Genomic DNA, 17,833 nt, shown 5'->3' with positions numbered 1-17,833 from the left:
TTGCAGTAGCATATTTGTGAAGAAATTGAGTAATGCTAGGAATGTCTTTCGATATTCTCAAATTAATATAGAATTTTAATTTAAATTGGAGATTGCGGATTTAAGAATATTTTTAAATTGTTGTGATATTTTTGTTGTGTATTTCAAACAAATTAGATGAAAAAATATTTTTAAAATTTTTACTCCTGTCTTACTTGTTGCATCGCATGACAAGACTATTCACGGTGAGTCTCGTAAGTCGTGACATGACAACTTGATTGATTTTTATTTTTTTTTTGATGAGAACTTGATTGATTAATTACCATTAAAATCAAATGATTTCTGAATTTTCCAAACCATGTCCATCGTGGACTCGTAATTTTTTAGTATGAAACGGTCAATATTTGATATTTCTGTAATTTACAGTCGTTGCAGAATAGTTATTAATCATTTATAACATCTTTTAAAGCCATTTAATGTTCTTTCAGTCTTTTGTATAAAGTATTTTTCCAATAAATAAAATAACTTTTTTTCTGCATAATTTATAAAATAAAAAGTCTACAAATAAGTAAAATGGTGATGTTAATAATAGATACATAATGTTGTAAAAAATTTTGTGCCATGTTACATTGTTATTTATAAAACTATAAGAAACAAAGCAAAGAAAAGAAAAAACAACCCTCAAATTATGTTTATGCGCATATTATACATGAATCCAGATCTCTTATATGTTTATTAGAATTTGACAGCATACCAAAACAATAACATCTTACAATGTTATGGTTGGATGATACAATCATCATCTTATGTAATAACTAAGATGTGAAAGGATACCATCTATGATCACTTTAAGAAGCTATTAGATTGCCTAAATCAACAACAATCACCGTACAAAAATTCTCTTTCATGCATAGTGTTCCACTAATTTTACTAGATTTTTATGTGTTCATTTAAACTTTAATTGTCTTATGCATGTAATCAACATGTTTTTCCACTCCACACACACATATACATACCATGTCATTAAAACAAATTATAAATATAGCATGTCATTAAAAGGAATTAGGAGATGTAAATTGTTAAGATTAATATAATTAAAAATACTTGACATAAATATATGAAATTTAGTCTTCAAAAAAATTAGTCTTTAAAATTTAACCCAAAAGAAAATAGTCTACAAAGAAAAAAAATACACGTGAAAATTCATTTACATTAATACAATTTTAGTGAGTTTGAGGTTATAAAATACTAAAAAAAAAAAATCACCGCGCACCCTTGGTGCGGTGATCACTCTACAAGTATAAGTGCTTGTGGGGTGTGGGGGGTAAGAGCCGAGATTCAAGTCTCTTGGAGGGAGCTTCACACACATATATACTTAGATTAGGCTAGAATAGAAATTTTATCTTGTAAAAAAGAAAAAAAAATGTTATAAAATAAAATCACCTTCTGTTACATATTTTTAAGACTTTTGATAAGGGTAGGCCAGCTGTGATTGTTTTAAATAAAATGAATTACTTTTCAAAAAATATTTTATAGAAAACTATTTTATTTTTATATGTTTGATTAAAACCTTAAAATGAGTTGTAAAATTATCTTTTAACTTCTACGATTTAGCTTCGTATGAGATAATATTGTTTTCCTTATTAGTTTCATGTGAATTAAAGTTATTTTTATAAAAATAATAATAATAATTCTATCTTATACCAAGTTAGATAAAAAAAAAAGTTAAGAAATAATTCTTGTTTAATGATATTAATAAATACTAGAAAAAAAAAAAAAAAAAAACTATATTCACATCAAGTTTGACTAAAAATAAACGGAGCAGTTACTTTAATAATTTTTATGAGGAAAAAAATATTTCTGATAAAAATATAATTAACTTTTATTTATTATTTATTATATATACTCCTTTGTGGAAATGAGGTCAATGATTAAGTCAGCAGTCAGCACTGCAGCCAGAAAGGCAAAAATCTACCACAGAACAGAATCAAAGTCACATACCCATTTCGTAAAACAAACTCACAGTGAAGGGTATTGTGGTCACACAGCAAATTACAGTACCCCGAAACTGCTCACACAACACAAACTCTTATATAACCACCACCTCTCTTTGACACTTTGAAACCCAAAAAAACAAAACAAAAACAAGAAAAATTTGTTTGTTTCAGACATTATTATGTAACATACATAGTCTCTCTTTCTCTCAGTCCATAAGTACAGCCCCCACTTTTTTCTTTTTTTTTTTCTTTCGGATAAGAGTGTGACACAGAAACAAAAACTGAGTCTTTATTAGCCACTGATGGTACTCACTATTCTGTAACTCACTGTTTTTTTTTTTTTTTTTTGGATAAGTGTAACTCACTGTTATATATCTCTTATCTTTGTTTGTTTGTTTAGCTCTTGCTAGCTATTATCAATGGCATCCAAGAATCAAAGTGAGTACCAAACAGACACAGAGAAATCAAACGGTGGTGGTGCTAATGGGGCTTCAGAGGAAAGGTGTCCCATTGAGGAAGTGGCACTGGTTGTGCCAGAGACTGATGACCCATCAATCCCAGTGATGACTTTCAGGGCATGGTTCTTGGGCATAACTTCATGCACTCTGCTCATCTTCCTCAACACTTTCTTCACCTACCGTACACAGCCACTGGCTATCTCAGCCATTCTCATGCAAATTGCTGTTTTGCCCATTGGGAAGTTCATGGCCGCCACGCTTCCAAGGAACGAGTACAGCCTTTTTGGGTGGAGATTTAGTTTGAATCCTGGACCTTTCAACATGAAGGAGCATGTGATCATCACCATCTTTGCCAACTGTGGTATCTCTTATGGTGGTGGTGATGCTTACTCGATTGGTGCTATTACTGTCATGAGGGCTTATTATAAGCAAGGCGTGAGCTTCCTTTGTAGCCTCCTCATCGTTTTGTCCACTCAGGTATTGTTTTTGTTTTTTTAATCTTTCTTGAATTCTTTATTTATTTTGGGTTTGTGGGACTTTTAATATGTTTTACTATTTCAGTTTCCTTGTTTAGTATTGTCATTAATGAAGGGTTTTTTTCTTAATTGCTTTTTCTTGGGGGGTGGGATTTGGATGATGATTTCAAGAACCGAAGGGTCAGTAATTGTAATTGGTCAGAATTTCTGAAGATACCTATCTAAAAAAATAATAATAATTCTTAAAATAACTTTTTTTACCATTACTTGTCAGTTCTGAAAAGTGTAATTTTTAAGATATTTTATGTGTGTTTAGTTAATTTATTTAATTTGTTGGTGAGCAGATTTTGGGATATGGATGGGCTGGAATGCTTAGGAGATACCTTGTTGATCCTGTTGAGATGTGGTGGCCTGCAAATCTTGCTCAAGTTTCTCTGTTTAGGTCTGTTTTTCTCTGCCTACCATTTTTTTTGGTCCCTTGATTTATTGATAGTTTAGTAAGAAAGGCTGTGAGACAAAGCAAACGGCAACTTAGTTTTGAGAGGACCATATATTTTTTGATAGTTTAGATTGAACACAACAGAAACCTCCACTTAGCTGACATGAGTTTAGTTGTTTGACTTAATAGAGGTGATACTTTAATTTGTGGTAAGTGAAAGCAACATAAAGAGCATAAGAGAATAACCAAATGAGGCAAAACAAGTGCTTTGGTGGCAGAGCATCAGCTTATTCTGTCATGGACTTTTAACTGGAACAATTATAATGTTTTCAATTTATAAGTTGAATAAGATTTGCATATAACATAGATATGGGGCACTGGTTGAGAATTTGTTTCCTGGGCTATTTTGCCCGGTTGGTGTAATATTCGCTTCAATGACACGAGAATACCAATTATAAAAATTGGGTCAAGTTGAATGATGAACTACTTACTAATTGTTATTGGTAGTAGCGGAGAATTTTAATGTGAACAAAGCAAAAAGTAATCCAGGTTAAGAGAACTTATGTATCAGCAAAACTTAGAGAATCTGAATTATATTTTTTGATTAGCTGTTATTTATTTCCATCAGTTTGACATTCATTGAATCATTTACTTTGTTGTTACAGAGCACTACATGAAAGGGAGCCTAAAAATAGTGGAATGACCCGGATGCGATTTTTCTACATTGCCATGGCAGCAAGCTTTGCCTATTATGCACTCCCAGGATATTTATTTCCAATCTTGACATTCTTTTCGTGGGTCTGCTGGGCATGGCCACATAGTATCACGGCTCAGCAAATTGGGTCTGGTTACCATGGACTTGGAGTTGGTGCCTTCACTATTGATTGGGCAGGGATATCTGCTTATCATGGCAGCCCACTTGTGGCACCCTTCTCTTCCATTCTCAATGTTGGGGTTGGATTTATTATGTTCATCTACATAATTGTCCCTTTGTGTTACTGGAAGTTTGACACCTTTGATGCTCGGAAATTCCCTATATTTTCTAATCAGCTCTTCACTCACAGTGGGACAAAATATGATACCACTAAGATCTTGACTCCACAATACGATCTTAATATTGCTGCTTATGATAGTTATGGGAAGCTCTATCTTAGTCCTCTATTTGCCCTATCTATTGGATCAGGATTTGCAAGGTTTACAGCAACCCTCACTCATGTGGCACTCTTTCATGGCAGGTAGGCTGCTTTCAAACTTGGAGTCATGTACAGCAATTATACTTTATTAGATATTACCATCATTTCTGGTAGTTATCATTTAATCAACTGAGATTAGGGCATCAGCATTAAACATTAAAGTATAGGAAACTTTATCAAGTACTATACTTGTTCATATCTGATGAGCTTGCTACTAAGGTCTGGTAAGATTAAAGAAGTACAGGATGCTCCAACCAGTCTCCTTTTTAAAGCAGAATAAAAGAAGGATATTCTAAATCAGTTTTTAACAATTATGAATACTAAGCTTTGTCCTGTTTTTGTAATTCTCCCCAAACTGATGGCTTGTGAATACTAGTTTTAAGAATTGTAGAATCTAACTCCCTATTTTCCTTCATGTTTCTCTCCAAATGCTTGGAATAAGTACAATTCACAGGAAAGAACTGGATGAAAATGTCATTTTCCCCCATATTATTCACAACTTCAATAACGGTCTTCAAGTGTAATTAGCTGCTTTATGATTATTATCCTGTTTGACTAAATTACAACCGGTTTCTGTTGTCTAGTGATATTTGGAAGCAGAGCAGATCAGCAATTAAGAATGCAAAGTTGGACATCCATGCAAAATTAATGAAAAATTACAAGCAAGTGCCTGAATGGTGGTTCCTTGTTTTGTTAATAGGGAGCATTGTTGTTTCTCTTTTATTATGTTTTGTGTGGAAAGAAGACGTGCAGCTTCCATGGTGGGGGATGCTTTTTGCCTTTGCCTTGGCTTTTATTGTTACTCTCCCAATTGGGATCATTCAAGCAACTACCAACCAGGTATAAATTTTTATTCTGGTTTGTCGGCTTTCTTGTCTTTTTATGTTTAAAATCCAAGAATCCAATTTGGATTTATAGCTGGAAGGACTAAATTGTAGATTTCATAATGTTGACATCTCAATGTTTTTGCAACTACTATGCAGCAACCTGGATATGACATAATAGCACAGTTCATGATCGGTTATGTTCTGCCTGGAAAGCCCATAGCAAACTTGCTTTTCAAGATATATGGAAGAATCAGCACTGTCCATGCTCTCTCCTTCTTGTCTGACCTCAAACTTGGGCACTACATGAAAATTCCACCTCGGTGCATGTACACAGCTCAGGTTCTGCAGCTTGGAAATATGGTCATTTAAGAAATTTGAATTTTGTTCTTAGAATGTTAGTTCCTGACCTACTCTTTTTCTTTTTCCAGCTGGTGGGAACTCTAGTTTCTGGTGTAGTGAACCTTGCAGTTGCATGGTGGATGCTGGAGAGCATTGAGAACATCTGCGACGTTGAAGCACTTCATCCTGACAGCCCTTGGACCTGCCCTAAATTCCGAGTGACCTTTGATGCTTCTGTGATATGGGGTCTGATTGGACCAAAGCGGCTCTTTGGACCTGGGGGGTTGTACCGTAACTTGGTATGGTTGTACCTCGTTGGAGCTTTCTTGCCAGTTCCTGTTTGGGTATTGAGCAAAATCTATCCAGACAAGAAATGGATTCCATTGATAAACATACCAGTTATATCTTATGGTTTCGCTGGAATGCCACCAGCAACTCCCACCAATATTGCAAGCTGGCTTATCACGGGAACCATCTTTAACTACTTTGTGTTCAAATACCATAAAGGCTGGTGGCAGAAATATAACTATGTTCTATCTGCTGCATTGGATGCTGGGACAGCTTTCATGGGTGTCCTATTGTTCTTTGCTTTGCAAAACGAAGGCAAAAATTTGAAATGGTGGGGTACTAAACTTGACCATTGTCCTTTGGCATCATGCCCAACTGCACCAGGCATTGTCGTTGAAGGATGTCCAGTTTTTTAAATAGTCCTGCTTGTTTGAAGGTCCAAAGACAAGGTGGGAATGGTGTAGTTTGAGAAGAGGAGCCAATTTTATATGTTAAAAGCTGGACGTATAGATTACATTGAATAACCAATGGCTTTGCATTTTTGTACATGCTTGTTATCTCTAGGGTAGGTGAATGAGGGTTTTCCCCTTTGTGCCTGATAGTAGGAATTGATATTCCCTTGAAATGTTGTTGTCAGTAGTTTGATAGTTTCACATCCTTAATTAAGATGTTTGCATTTGCAATTTCTCCCTACTACTCTCCTCTGAGCCTCTTGTTAGATTCTAGATTGCTTTTGCATTTACTTTTTGGTAATTCTTCATTCATATTCTAGTAGCTATGAGGACCAAGAAAAGCAACAGGAAAAGGCATTGCCAGAATCAAATAAGAAAAAGCAGTCCACAGGTTACAACTAAATGAGAGCAACTTCTATCTCTTGTGCTCACTCTTTAAGGTGGAATCTAATATCAGTTCTGTTAGCTGGTGTTCGTTTTAGACATTTGGAATGAGAAGCCTAGATGATAATTTAGTGGCTGGGAATCTAATTCCTAAATAGAACTTCTCTTTCAACCTCTAAAATTTAAAACCATGGGACCTTTTTCTAGGGGCTGGTAGTTTGAGTTGAAGACTGTATTACAGAAAGCATGTAGTGCTTGCTTTTCCAAGGAATAAGTCTTGGTAAAGATGGGCTTGGCAAATTCTGTCAAGAAGTGGCCTTATGAACAGCCAATCGGATATAGCAATTATTATTATTATTTAATTATTATATTCGATTTGGAAACACTAAGAGATATCAGTTGAGCTATAAGGCTTTTAGCAATGATCATTATTCATTCCTAGGTTCCTAGCCATAAAACCCCTACTTTTCTATTATATTCCTTTCTTTCTTTATCTGTTTTTCAAAATTACCTTGCTTATTACTATCTTAATTCAGCATGACCTTAAAAAAGAATGTGGTTTTGAATACACAATTTGTGTTGGCGAGCATCAAATAGAGCATAAACAAATTGGTACGCAGTACATTGATCAGACTATTGGCAATGTACCGCAGGTCTTATTGACCACAAGGTGTGTTCTGTTTGGCATGAATGAGCTGGTACAGGCAAGTAGAGTGTACACAAAAGCCATAAAAACTGAATTAACAGATCAAAACCAGCCACTAACAGCGATCACCGAAGGCATCGACCGTGGTGGTTGGAAAAAAAAGAAAGAAAGAAAGAAGCAGGACACCGATTATAATGTGCAGCTTGGCTGTCAATTAAATGCTTTAAACCTATTTAAATTTTAGTCTTACATTTATAGATTATAGATTTTATACATGAGCAGAAAAGTCATTTTGCCCCATATGCAATGAGGAAGTGGAATCAACAGTTCATCTGTTTACCTCATGTCGTCTTTCTAGAGCTTTGTGGTATGGAAGCCAATGGGGAATTAAAATTGATGAATTTATTTTCCAAAGCCCAGACCAATTCACATGCCTACTTTTGAATCCTCCTTACTCCTTAGAATGTGTCCAATAAAGGAGCTAGTGCTTTTTGGAGCTATTCAATGTGAAAATTTTGGCAAGCTAGGAACAAGAAAGTTTTTGAGGGAGTGGAGCTGTGTTTTTAAATCTATCAAATCTATGCTGGCTAGTACAATGTCAGAGCACTCATCAACAATCTCCCTTCCAAGGCTACAGCAACGGCCTAGAAGGTCAATTTCATGGGTTAGGCCAGAGGCAGGAGCTATAGAATTCAATGTGAATGCAGCGGTGGGGTTGGTCTGTCTATGCTGCAGTAGCAATGGTTGTTAGTGACTAGAGAGGAACACTGTTATTTGTCTGCTCAAAAAAGGTAAACACCAGCAATCCTCTTCATACAGAAGCAGAAGCCCTAAAATGGGCAGCGTCATTAGCAGCGGCACTATCATGTTGTAGAGCATCTCCAATAGATGCTCTATATCTATTTTTTGGAGCAAAAATATCACTGTTCACACTTTATTCGTATTCTAACATATTTTTCATTTTCATTTTTTAGATTCGCTTTGCTATAGTGCTTCTCTATGTATAGAGAACACTGTAACTTTTACTATTCATTCTCCAAATGTTTTTTTTTTTATTATAATAATAAGGTATTGATTAAAAAAAATGTTGGAATATGTGTAGTTATTAAAAAAAGAATAAAGAATGAATGAAAAAATAATACTTAAATGAGATGGAGAAAATAATAGAGAATATGTTGAAAAGTGTATTTGAAAAAGTAAGTAGGCAAAAGCTAAATATTACTGTTTATTGTCCAAACAGTACAAAAATTTAGCTAATCTGCTGAAAATACTCTAAGAGTATCTCCAGCAAATTCATCAAATTTTTGTACTGTTTGGAAAATAAACAGTGACTTTTACCTATATCTACCTACTTTTTCAAATACACTTTCCAACAGATTCTCTATCACATTCTCTATCTCATTTAAATATTATTTCTTCATTCATTATTTATTCTTTTTTTTACTACACATCTTCCAACATTTTTTTATTCAACACCTAATTATTATAATAATAAAAAAAATTAGAAGAATAAACAGTAGCCCATCAGACTTGATGAGCTACTGTTCATGAGCCCAAAAAAAATTTGGGTATAGAGAATTCATTGGAGTGGCTTTTTTTGGTCTCATTCTCTATTATAGAGAATAATTTGCTTTTGCATAGACAATTGGAGATGCTCTAATGAGGTTATTTTTGAAGAAGACTCACAGGGTGCATTCAAGCTCTTCGTTGTAATAGGCTGAATATTCACTGGAGGATCAAAAATGTTTTAGAGTAGGCCATTAAAATTGGCTGAATCTATCCCAAATCCATCCTTTTGTTGGTCCCCTAGAGATGGTAATAGGACAGTCCACTCTTTAGCAAAATGGTGTTTAAGATCTAAAGCTACTGGCTATTTTGATCTTTGTAATTGCCCTCCTTGTTTTGTTAATCTTATCATGGAAGAGGCCAGTTCTGTTGTAGATGTTTAATTTTTTTGCTGCTGTTGGAATAAATTTTTTGCAGTTCATCAGAAAGGAAAAGTCATTTTGCCACTCACCCTAAATAAATTTTATACTTTTGGGCTTGTACTTGTCTTTTACAATATGGGAAATTACTGTGTAAAAAAAGGATTAAAAAAATTGAAGGCCCAGCCCAACCCCATAAACAAAAATGTGATAATCCAGCCTCAAGAGTCAAGACCATTTATACCTTTAAGGAGGGATAAAAGAATGAAGACCTTATATATTTAAGGAGCAGAAGGTAACCAAATTATGAGAGAAAATTTTAGTTAACAATGCCAAAAGGGGAAAAAAATTCAGTATATACTTCAATTCAGGCTTTCACTTCTCAACTGCAGGAAACCTATATAATTCATTAACGATTACCATTAAGAACCCAAAGTTTCATCAAAGAATCAAGCGAAAGAGCAGCTGAACATCGCAAACAGAAAGAACAAGCAATAAATTTTCAGATCAATGGTCATCAAGTAATTCTATTATGTGAAATACAACAGTTAAATCTCATTTGATGCTCCTTCCTGAGTAAGCTCTGTCGGAATAACATTACCTCTCAACATATATTGCTACATAAAAGTGTTAAGATTACAATGTTGACATGGATGTGTATGTTTACCTCTGCAAGGACTTGTAGAGCACCACTGTCACATACTTGGCTATAAACCTATGAGTTGTACCAAGTGCTACAACTGCAGGGCCACTCTTCCCTTTTTGCATGTAAAGATGATTAAGCACAACATGTTGAGGTCTTGATAAAGGAGGTGGAATTTCCATGTGGGATGAAGGCACATTAAGTAAAGTCATTTGTAAGTGTGGTGGGACCAATGGTGGCTCCTTCGCAAAATCTTCTGATCCAAGCGGCATATTGTTATAAGTTGACTCTGGGGACTGAGGAGGTTCAAAACTGGAAATGCTTTCAATGTCTTCGGGAACATAGTCCTGCACATTACAACAATAAACAAAAACTACTCAGTCTCAATTATAAAATCAAACCCCTAAAGCAGCCAAGCCTTTCCAACATATTTTGACTAATGGAAAGTTAAGTGTATGACTGGAAAACTCCTAAACGAAAACCACATTAAGATAAAGATGACCTAAGCGAAAGATGTATTGATGACTACTTGCACGTACAAAAAAGAACAAAAAACATTATGCCATAGTCAAATGATCAAATCACAGCAAACACGCATGCACAAAAAAGAACAAAAAACATTAATATATTCTGTTGTAATAAATGGAAAACATTAAAAATATATATATATATTTGAATGACATCAGCAGTATTGCATTACTTAAATAAATATAAGCAAGATAATTACAAGAATAACTGCCAGGAGAGAAACACACTCTTAGAGAAAAACACGAGCAAAATCAAACAAAACATTTGAGAAGAAAACATTAAACAATTAGAGGCATCAAGAGTTGAAATTGAGGCTGAATCAGAAGTTGCCACAATCTTGATGCAGACAAACAACTAGGATAACAATTATCCTTAAGAGAGCTACCATAGCTGACTAGAAATTTCTAAAGAGGCATTTTGACCAGTATTGGTTAAATAATTGACTGAGAGAAGCAAATTTTTGTGCAAATCACTTTGCTAGGCCCACACCATATGTTGTTCTCTCACTACTCTGAACATTGATAGTCCAAGCTAATCTTGCATCCATGCGCCAAACTGGTAATAGTAATAAAACTTATAATAATACACAGAGAAAGAAATTCCCACAGCCAATAAATTACAGACAATTACAGGTTTTGTATTTTCATATGGATTATGGAGCACCAGAGGTTAATATTAGTTCATTGAATTCAACAGAAAAACCAAACTTTATCATCCTTTCAGATCCCAGAAAGAGCAAGAGAGAGGAAAATGAAGTAGAAGGTAGTTTTTCGTGTCATTGTGTGATATTAGGAAAGATTAAACCATTTTAGCGGGAAAACAGATAGAGGCAAGACTAAAGCAAAAAGGAACTGGGTTGACATAATAAGAAAGAAAACATTACAAGTTCTACAATGTACAATAGCAATGTTGAATTGCTAAAACAAGAATTAGTTCGTACCAAAGATTTTAGTTCATATACAATCTTGTATCTTTAGGACAAATCAAAACTCATGCATCCAGCTTTAGCTTTCTCATCAAGATTTTTTTTTTTTTTTGATAAATTCATTGAGATTAACTATTACACAAGTTATCTACACTATAATTCACACATTCATCTGGTACACTGGCATAAACCAGAAAAGTGGAGAAGATATTAACCTGCAAGTCCAAAACATGGTAAGCATTGCCTGCCTCGTCTTGGATGCAGGGCAACTCAGGAGCATACCTCCAATGTCCATCAACAATAAACCTGTACTGGTAAACACCGGATGGTAGAACTTTCATGATGGTGAAGTCTTTTCCTGATCTCTGTAGGGGCAGTCTGATCAACAAGGTACAAGGGATATTAGGAGTTTAGACAGCAAATTAAGCACAACTGCAATTTAGAAAATGAAAATGTAAAAAGAAGGCACCAAATTTCTGGAACCTTGTCCTCCAATCATCCCACGATCCCTCCACAGCTACTTCATTTCCATCATAGCTCCATGTAATCATTGTAGGAATTCCTTGCTCAGTGCACATGTCTTCATACCCTGAAGCAGTTGGTGTCCATGATTGGCTCGAAGCATACATCTCATCTGGTCTTTGTAGTGGAACCACCGGGACCTGGAAAGAATAAAAATGTAAAATATGCAAAAATACACTTGGATGGAATATGTATAGGAACATCGAACAGCTAGGAATGTAAATAAACCAAACCTAGTATTAAAAGATAAAATTGGATCATTTCATTTTATTTCAAAAGCAAACAGACCTTGATCTTATCACCAAGCTAGATTACATTTTCTAGCATGAAAAAGTTTCTTGTAGAACAACCTGGAACTTGTTCACAAACTACTTAATTAATTTATCCTTTCCCCATTGATGGCAAACACCATGATTAGATTTTTTTTTTTACCCCTTTCACAAATCTATGCTAATAAATAATAACTAAATTATAGTTGCAATTATATTATTTGAGACTGAGTATAATTTACCAATCGAAAATATAAATATTTGAGTTGATTAGAGAGAATGATTCTCATTTATAAATTTATAAAAATTACAATTACCAACCTTGTAATGTTAAAAATTATATATATATTTTTACTAAAAAATAGATTGTTTATATTATTAATAAATTAGAAATAATCATTTGATATCTTATGAACTTATCTACAAACTTACACAATGCAATCTCACGCCCATGTAAGTATATTTTTTCACATGCATACATATGAACATACAATATTATATATGCTCTATACTCAACCTAATTTACAAACACGGTATTATTTTTGAACTCGGCTTGTTTAATTGTCAAGCCTAAACATTGCTTTTGCTTGGCTTGCTTACTAAATAAACAAACATAAGCAACCTTTTTCCCAAGCTAAGCCCTATCGCACACATACGAATAAAAACAGGCCACATACATGTGCAGTTAATAGCAACATATTTCAGGGTAGAGCAGGTTATATATATACAATAGAAATGAATTTACCAAATAGTGATTCAATGGTATTCAAGATGTTTCCCAAGGGAACTCAAATAAATCTCAAGCATAGAATCTAACAAAGTAGCAGTTTTAGAAGTTGTTATCCTCTAATACTTCTACAAGCACTGCGTCTACAGGCAAGCCTTCCCCTCCAAAATAAAAAACAAACAAATAAATGCACACAAAACCCACCAAAACAAAGGGGATATAAAGTCATGCTTTAGTCAAAAGTTGTTAATGAAAATAAGATCCTCTCTACTAAGCTGGATCGAATCAGCAAGTCAATTCCCACATAATAAATAATCAAAACTCGGCAATTGGTGCTATTTTTGCACCTAAGACTGTGTGGCTCCTAACAGATGATTATATTTCAACATCCACCCTCGATTTCAAAGACCAAAAGTACAACCTAATCATAAAAACACATTGCAAGAGGCAAAAGCAATGAACTTTTTGTCTGTCAAACAAAGCAGAAGATATGGTAAAAATGTATAATTAAAGGCTGCTGAGTTTTGAAACACCAGTATTCCTTTTGGACTTTGCATCAAACAAGTAGTGAGTGTACGGAGACTCCAGACAGAACATTAAGCGGCAGGGAAAAATAATAATTTGGGGGTTATCTCCAAAAGATCTCCAACAAGTAAATTTCACTTTCTGGAAAATAATCCACGTATAGCACCTTCTCAACACTATTTTTAACCAATTGATCAAATTTCCTATTGCCACATCACTCTCCCAGCCCCAAACACAATGTTATTACAATCAAAAGCTATGAACTTGCCCAATATTCAAACAACCCAATAAGTAAAAAAGGAAAAAAAACTGCAATTGGAAATAACTGATATCAAATCCAAATCTTCCTGCCTAAAATTCACAACACTTTCAAAAAAAAAAAAAAAAAGGGCAACAGAAATTAAAAAGAGAAAGAGACAGAGAGAAAAGGAACTCACTTGAGGAGTGAACATCAAAGGTGACTGGGTGGCCCTAGGGCTATGAGGAGGTGACTGACCCATCAAGTCAGGAGGAGACACACCAAGGGCTACACTTGGTGCAGCCATGCCTTCATCCAAACCACCATCAATACCAATACCAACACCACCACCACCACCTTCCACACCATCTTCCTCAGCCCCAGATGGGCTTTCATCCCCATCTTCTCTTCCATTCACATTCCCCATTTTTTATTATCACCTTCCACCACCCCCAACCCCAAGCCCCCCACAACAAAACCAACCCAACCCACCAAAAAAAAAAAAGAAAAAAAAAAAAAAAAGGATAGAGAACCCACTTGCAGAATCTCCAATATGATTCCCCCACAACACCACAATTCTACTTTTACCCTCAAAACAATATGAAAATTCAAGACCAACCCATCATAGATAACCCCATTTTGGAGATTCTCCAAAATGTTAAAACACTAAACATATATCACAAAATAAGGCTTTTTAGAAGCACCCAAGAGAAGCGCAAAATGAGAAAGTGAAAGGCAAAGTTAAATTTTTTTTTATTTTTTTATTTTTTTTAATTTATACAAAAAAAAAAAAATACTGCTAATTTAATTATAATCTCCGATGAGTTTGGAAGATCGAATGGTGGCCCAATGAATATGATGTTTTGGTTAGTGGGGGGATGGTCGTCACGTCATCATTTTGACAAAGTCCTTTGCTTTGCTTTTTATTATTTACTTCTTTATTTTATTTTTTATTTTTAACCCAAGTGTTTTTTGTTTTTTTTGTTTTTTGTTTTTTTTATAAAAAAATGTGTCATTTCAACGACTCAGAATGTAACGCCATTGAATTTGAGGTGGAGCTTTTTAAAAAACGTCACATTCACCATCATTGTTAACTATTTCTCAAATATATAGCATTATTAAAATTGTATTATTATATTCTAGATTTGCGTAAATTGCACTCACCAGTGAAAGTGAAAAAGACAGTAAACCAATGATTTTTTTTTTTTTTTTAATTTTTCGTTTTTATTGTTTTTCCCACCTCTGTAAATTATTTCATTTCATGACATGACTTCTATGAATTTGATTGCAGACATGACTAGAACTAGTGTCCTCAATTTGCCTTTTTCTTTTTCTTTTTTGTTGCTCCTAAGGTATATTCGATTGTTTATTAAAAATTAGATTTTACTTTTCCTCTAAGTTTAGGCCCCCTTCTAAATTAATCTCTAGACTTTTTTATAATTAAAAAAATAATTGAGAGTGAGATGATTAGAACCTTGGACAATTTCTCTCCAAATTAATTTGAAAATAAACATTTTAAACTCCTCCTATATTTTATATTATTGGATGAGTATCTTGAAAATCTAACAGTTGGATTTAATATTCTTTATATTCTTCACACGTATGTCAAATTTAGTTTAAATCAGATGTTATTTACTATTCGATCAATAAATTTATTTTTTATGCATAATTTTTTACCACAAAAACTTAAAATTTAAACAAGTAAAAAATGACATAGTTATTGATCTTTAATCTTCTTGAAATTTTGCAAGCATGAATGATATAATAAGAACATGCAATTTAATGATGAGATTTTCAAAATTCACATTTAATAAAAAAATATATATAAAAGGAGTTTGAAGGAAACCTTTTCCTAGAACCCTAAGCAATTTTTTTTTTTTAAATGTCTAAACTCTGAAGCTGTCACTTGAGTTCAAACTTCCAAATTCCAATGCTCTTGACATTTCTAGACTTTGAAGACTCACAATTTTTACTCTTCACTCATGGTTATCAAAATCATGATCTAGATCATAGGATCGCATGATTTTACGATCTCACCTCATCAAAACTTTTAGAATCATACTAGGATTGTAAAAATTGTAGGATCATAAATAGGATCTTGTAGGATTGTATAAGATCCTATCGATCCTACCAAAATATCAATTTTTGGTTTTTTTTTTTTTTAATGGTATAAATTTTTGGTTTTGATGAAGTTTTAAAGGTTTTTATTTTTCTATGTTGTGATGGTATGAATTTTTTTATTATAATTATTTTATATAATTATGTTAACCTAAGCAAATGCTTCATCATTTCTAAATGAAAGTTTTATACTTGCTTTGCTACCTTTTAAGCTATAATGTAGTTAAATTTGTTTGATGAATATACTAATTTGTGTTCTAATATTACTAAAATGTTTTTCTTGTATATAATTTTATTAGTATGCTCTCTCAAAAAAAAAAAAAAAATTATTAGTATACTTGTATTTGTATATTGATTGGTTGATTTTTTTTGAGCATGCTCTATAACTGTTCCTGAGTGGTATAACTTGAATAGTTGAGTGTGAAGTTGTATCTTGATCTTTTTTGCAACTCTAGTATACAAATATACAATATCTACATAGATGATGAATTGGATGATGATAATTAGGACGGTGGTTATAGGAACCCTAGAATGGGAATAATTAAATATTCACTTCACCTTAATTTTCATCTTACTTTTGGATTTCATATTTAGTTAGCTAGTTTCCATTTGATAACTTATTTTGGATTTTAAACTTAGAACTTGGAAAATATTTCCATATGTGTTGATAAATATTTTGGTATTTAGTTGCTAATTAAACATTTATTGGACTTTTTAGATACATTGTTCAAAATTTAAATATATTTGTTTCGTTAGTATAGACGTAGCGATGTATGGCATGCAAATTGCATCATATGATGCAAATCTTTGTTTTTTCATGGATAAATTCACAAATTACATGATTATTCAACATACAAAGTCATTATGAATATGTTTTTTTACTTTAAATCCGAAAATATGTAGGATCTTACGATCCACAATCCCACCTACCTCCGACGATCTTACGTAGGATCCCGATTTTGACACCTTTGCTCTCACCAATTATATAATATACCTATTTTAATATGATCCATCATATTTTCAATGTCAATTAGCCTAAAAATGACGTTATTTTTATGTTTTAAAAAAATGGTGGGTTAACAAAAATATTCTAACATATATTAATGGGAAAAAAATATTGATGATATTGTACCACTTGAGATTTTCATAACTCAGAGATTAAAAAAAAAAAAAAAAAAAAAAAAAAAAAAAGATCCTCAAATTTAAAGGTATGAATAGTATTTTTAAGGATATTGATTTGACTAAAGAAACAAAACAAGTAAAAACACCTTTGTGGGTTTTTTATTTATTTTTATATTCCAGATTGTTACTACTATTGTTTACTTTCTTATTTTGTATTGGCAACATTGAACTAGACTTAGGTTGCCTTTGATATGGATGGATTTTGGAGTTTTTTTTTAATAGATGAAACTCATCAAATTACTTTAAAAGTACTTTAGCATTCAAATTGTGAAGAGAGATTTGTAAAAATTAAATCCATACCAATATTATAATTAGTAAACGATTTTTTTTTAGAAGAATTAGTAAAAGATTTGTTTGAGTACTAATTTTCAACTGTGTTATAACACTTTCCAAATGCAAGTAAGACATATATTTTTATTTAAACCCAAAGCTTATTATATAGGTTGGAAATGGATGGAGTATCATTCAACAAGAACCATTTTTTTATGAGAGTGACGGACTATATGTAACTCATCAATTAACTTTGAGGTTTTCAATTTATCTAATTTCTCCTCTTTATGGTTAGAAATGTTGTGTAGCATTTGTTTTACGCAGATATAATTATTAATATTTTATATATATTTTGGACAGTATTAATTACATACACCATTTTGCACGCATGTCCTTACACACAGTGACATAGCCACACAGGCAATTGAAAATTTAAAATCATGTATTCATGAACTCATAATTTCAGTTTAAATTCACTTGTGT

General features: G+C 33.0%; 2 protein-coding genes across 2 annotated transcripts; one reads left to right on the top strand and one right to left on the bottom strand.

Annotated features, from left to right (window-relative positions):
* Positions 1 to 2,093: 2,093 nt before the first annotated feature.
* Positions 2,094 to 6,689, top strand: LOC126726893 (oligopeptide transporter 3). Its single transcript, XM_050432304.1, has 7 exons — positions 2,094 to 2,281; positions 2,377 to 2,911; positions 3,255 to 3,352; positions 4,015 to 4,584; positions 5,127 to 5,382; positions 5,526 to 5,708; positions 5,798 to 6,689. The coding sequence occupies exons 2-7, from the start codon at positions 2,396 to 2,398 to the stop codon at positions 6,410 to 6,412; spliced, it is 2,238 nt and encodes a 745-aa protein (XP_050288261.1). The 5' UTR covers positions 2,094 to 2,281; positions 2,377 to 2,395; the 3' UTR covers positions 6,413 to 6,689.
* Positions 6,690 to 9,884: 3,195 nt separating this feature from the next.
* LOC126726892 (SNF1-related protein kinase regulatory subunit beta-2) lies at positions 9,885 to 14,239 on the bottom strand. Its single transcript, XM_050432303.1, has 4 exons — positions 13,980 to 14,239; positions 11,983 to 12,161; positions 11,715 to 11,877; positions 9,885 to 10,393 (listed from the first exon to the last, which is right to left on the bottom strand). The coding sequence occupies exons 1-4, from the start codon at positions 14,205 to 14,207 to the stop codon at positions 10,067 to 10,069; spliced, it is 897 nt and encodes a 298-aa protein (XP_050288260.1). The 5' UTR covers positions 14,208 to 14,239; the 3' UTR covers positions 9,885 to 10,066.
* Between the last annotated feature and the right edge of the window lie 3,594 nt (positions 14,240 to 17,833).

The sequence above is a fragment of the Quercus robur genome, chromosome 5 (genome assembly GCF_932294415.1).
Source record: "Quercus robur chromosome 5, dhQueRobu3.1, whole genome shotgun sequence".
Taxonomy (NCBI): domain Eukaryota; kingdom Viridiplantae; phylum Streptophyta; class Magnoliopsida; order Fagales; family Fagaceae; genus Quercus; species Quercus robur.
Note: the sequence above shows the minus strand (reverse complement) of the source record. Positions and strands in the feature narration are given on the sequence as shown.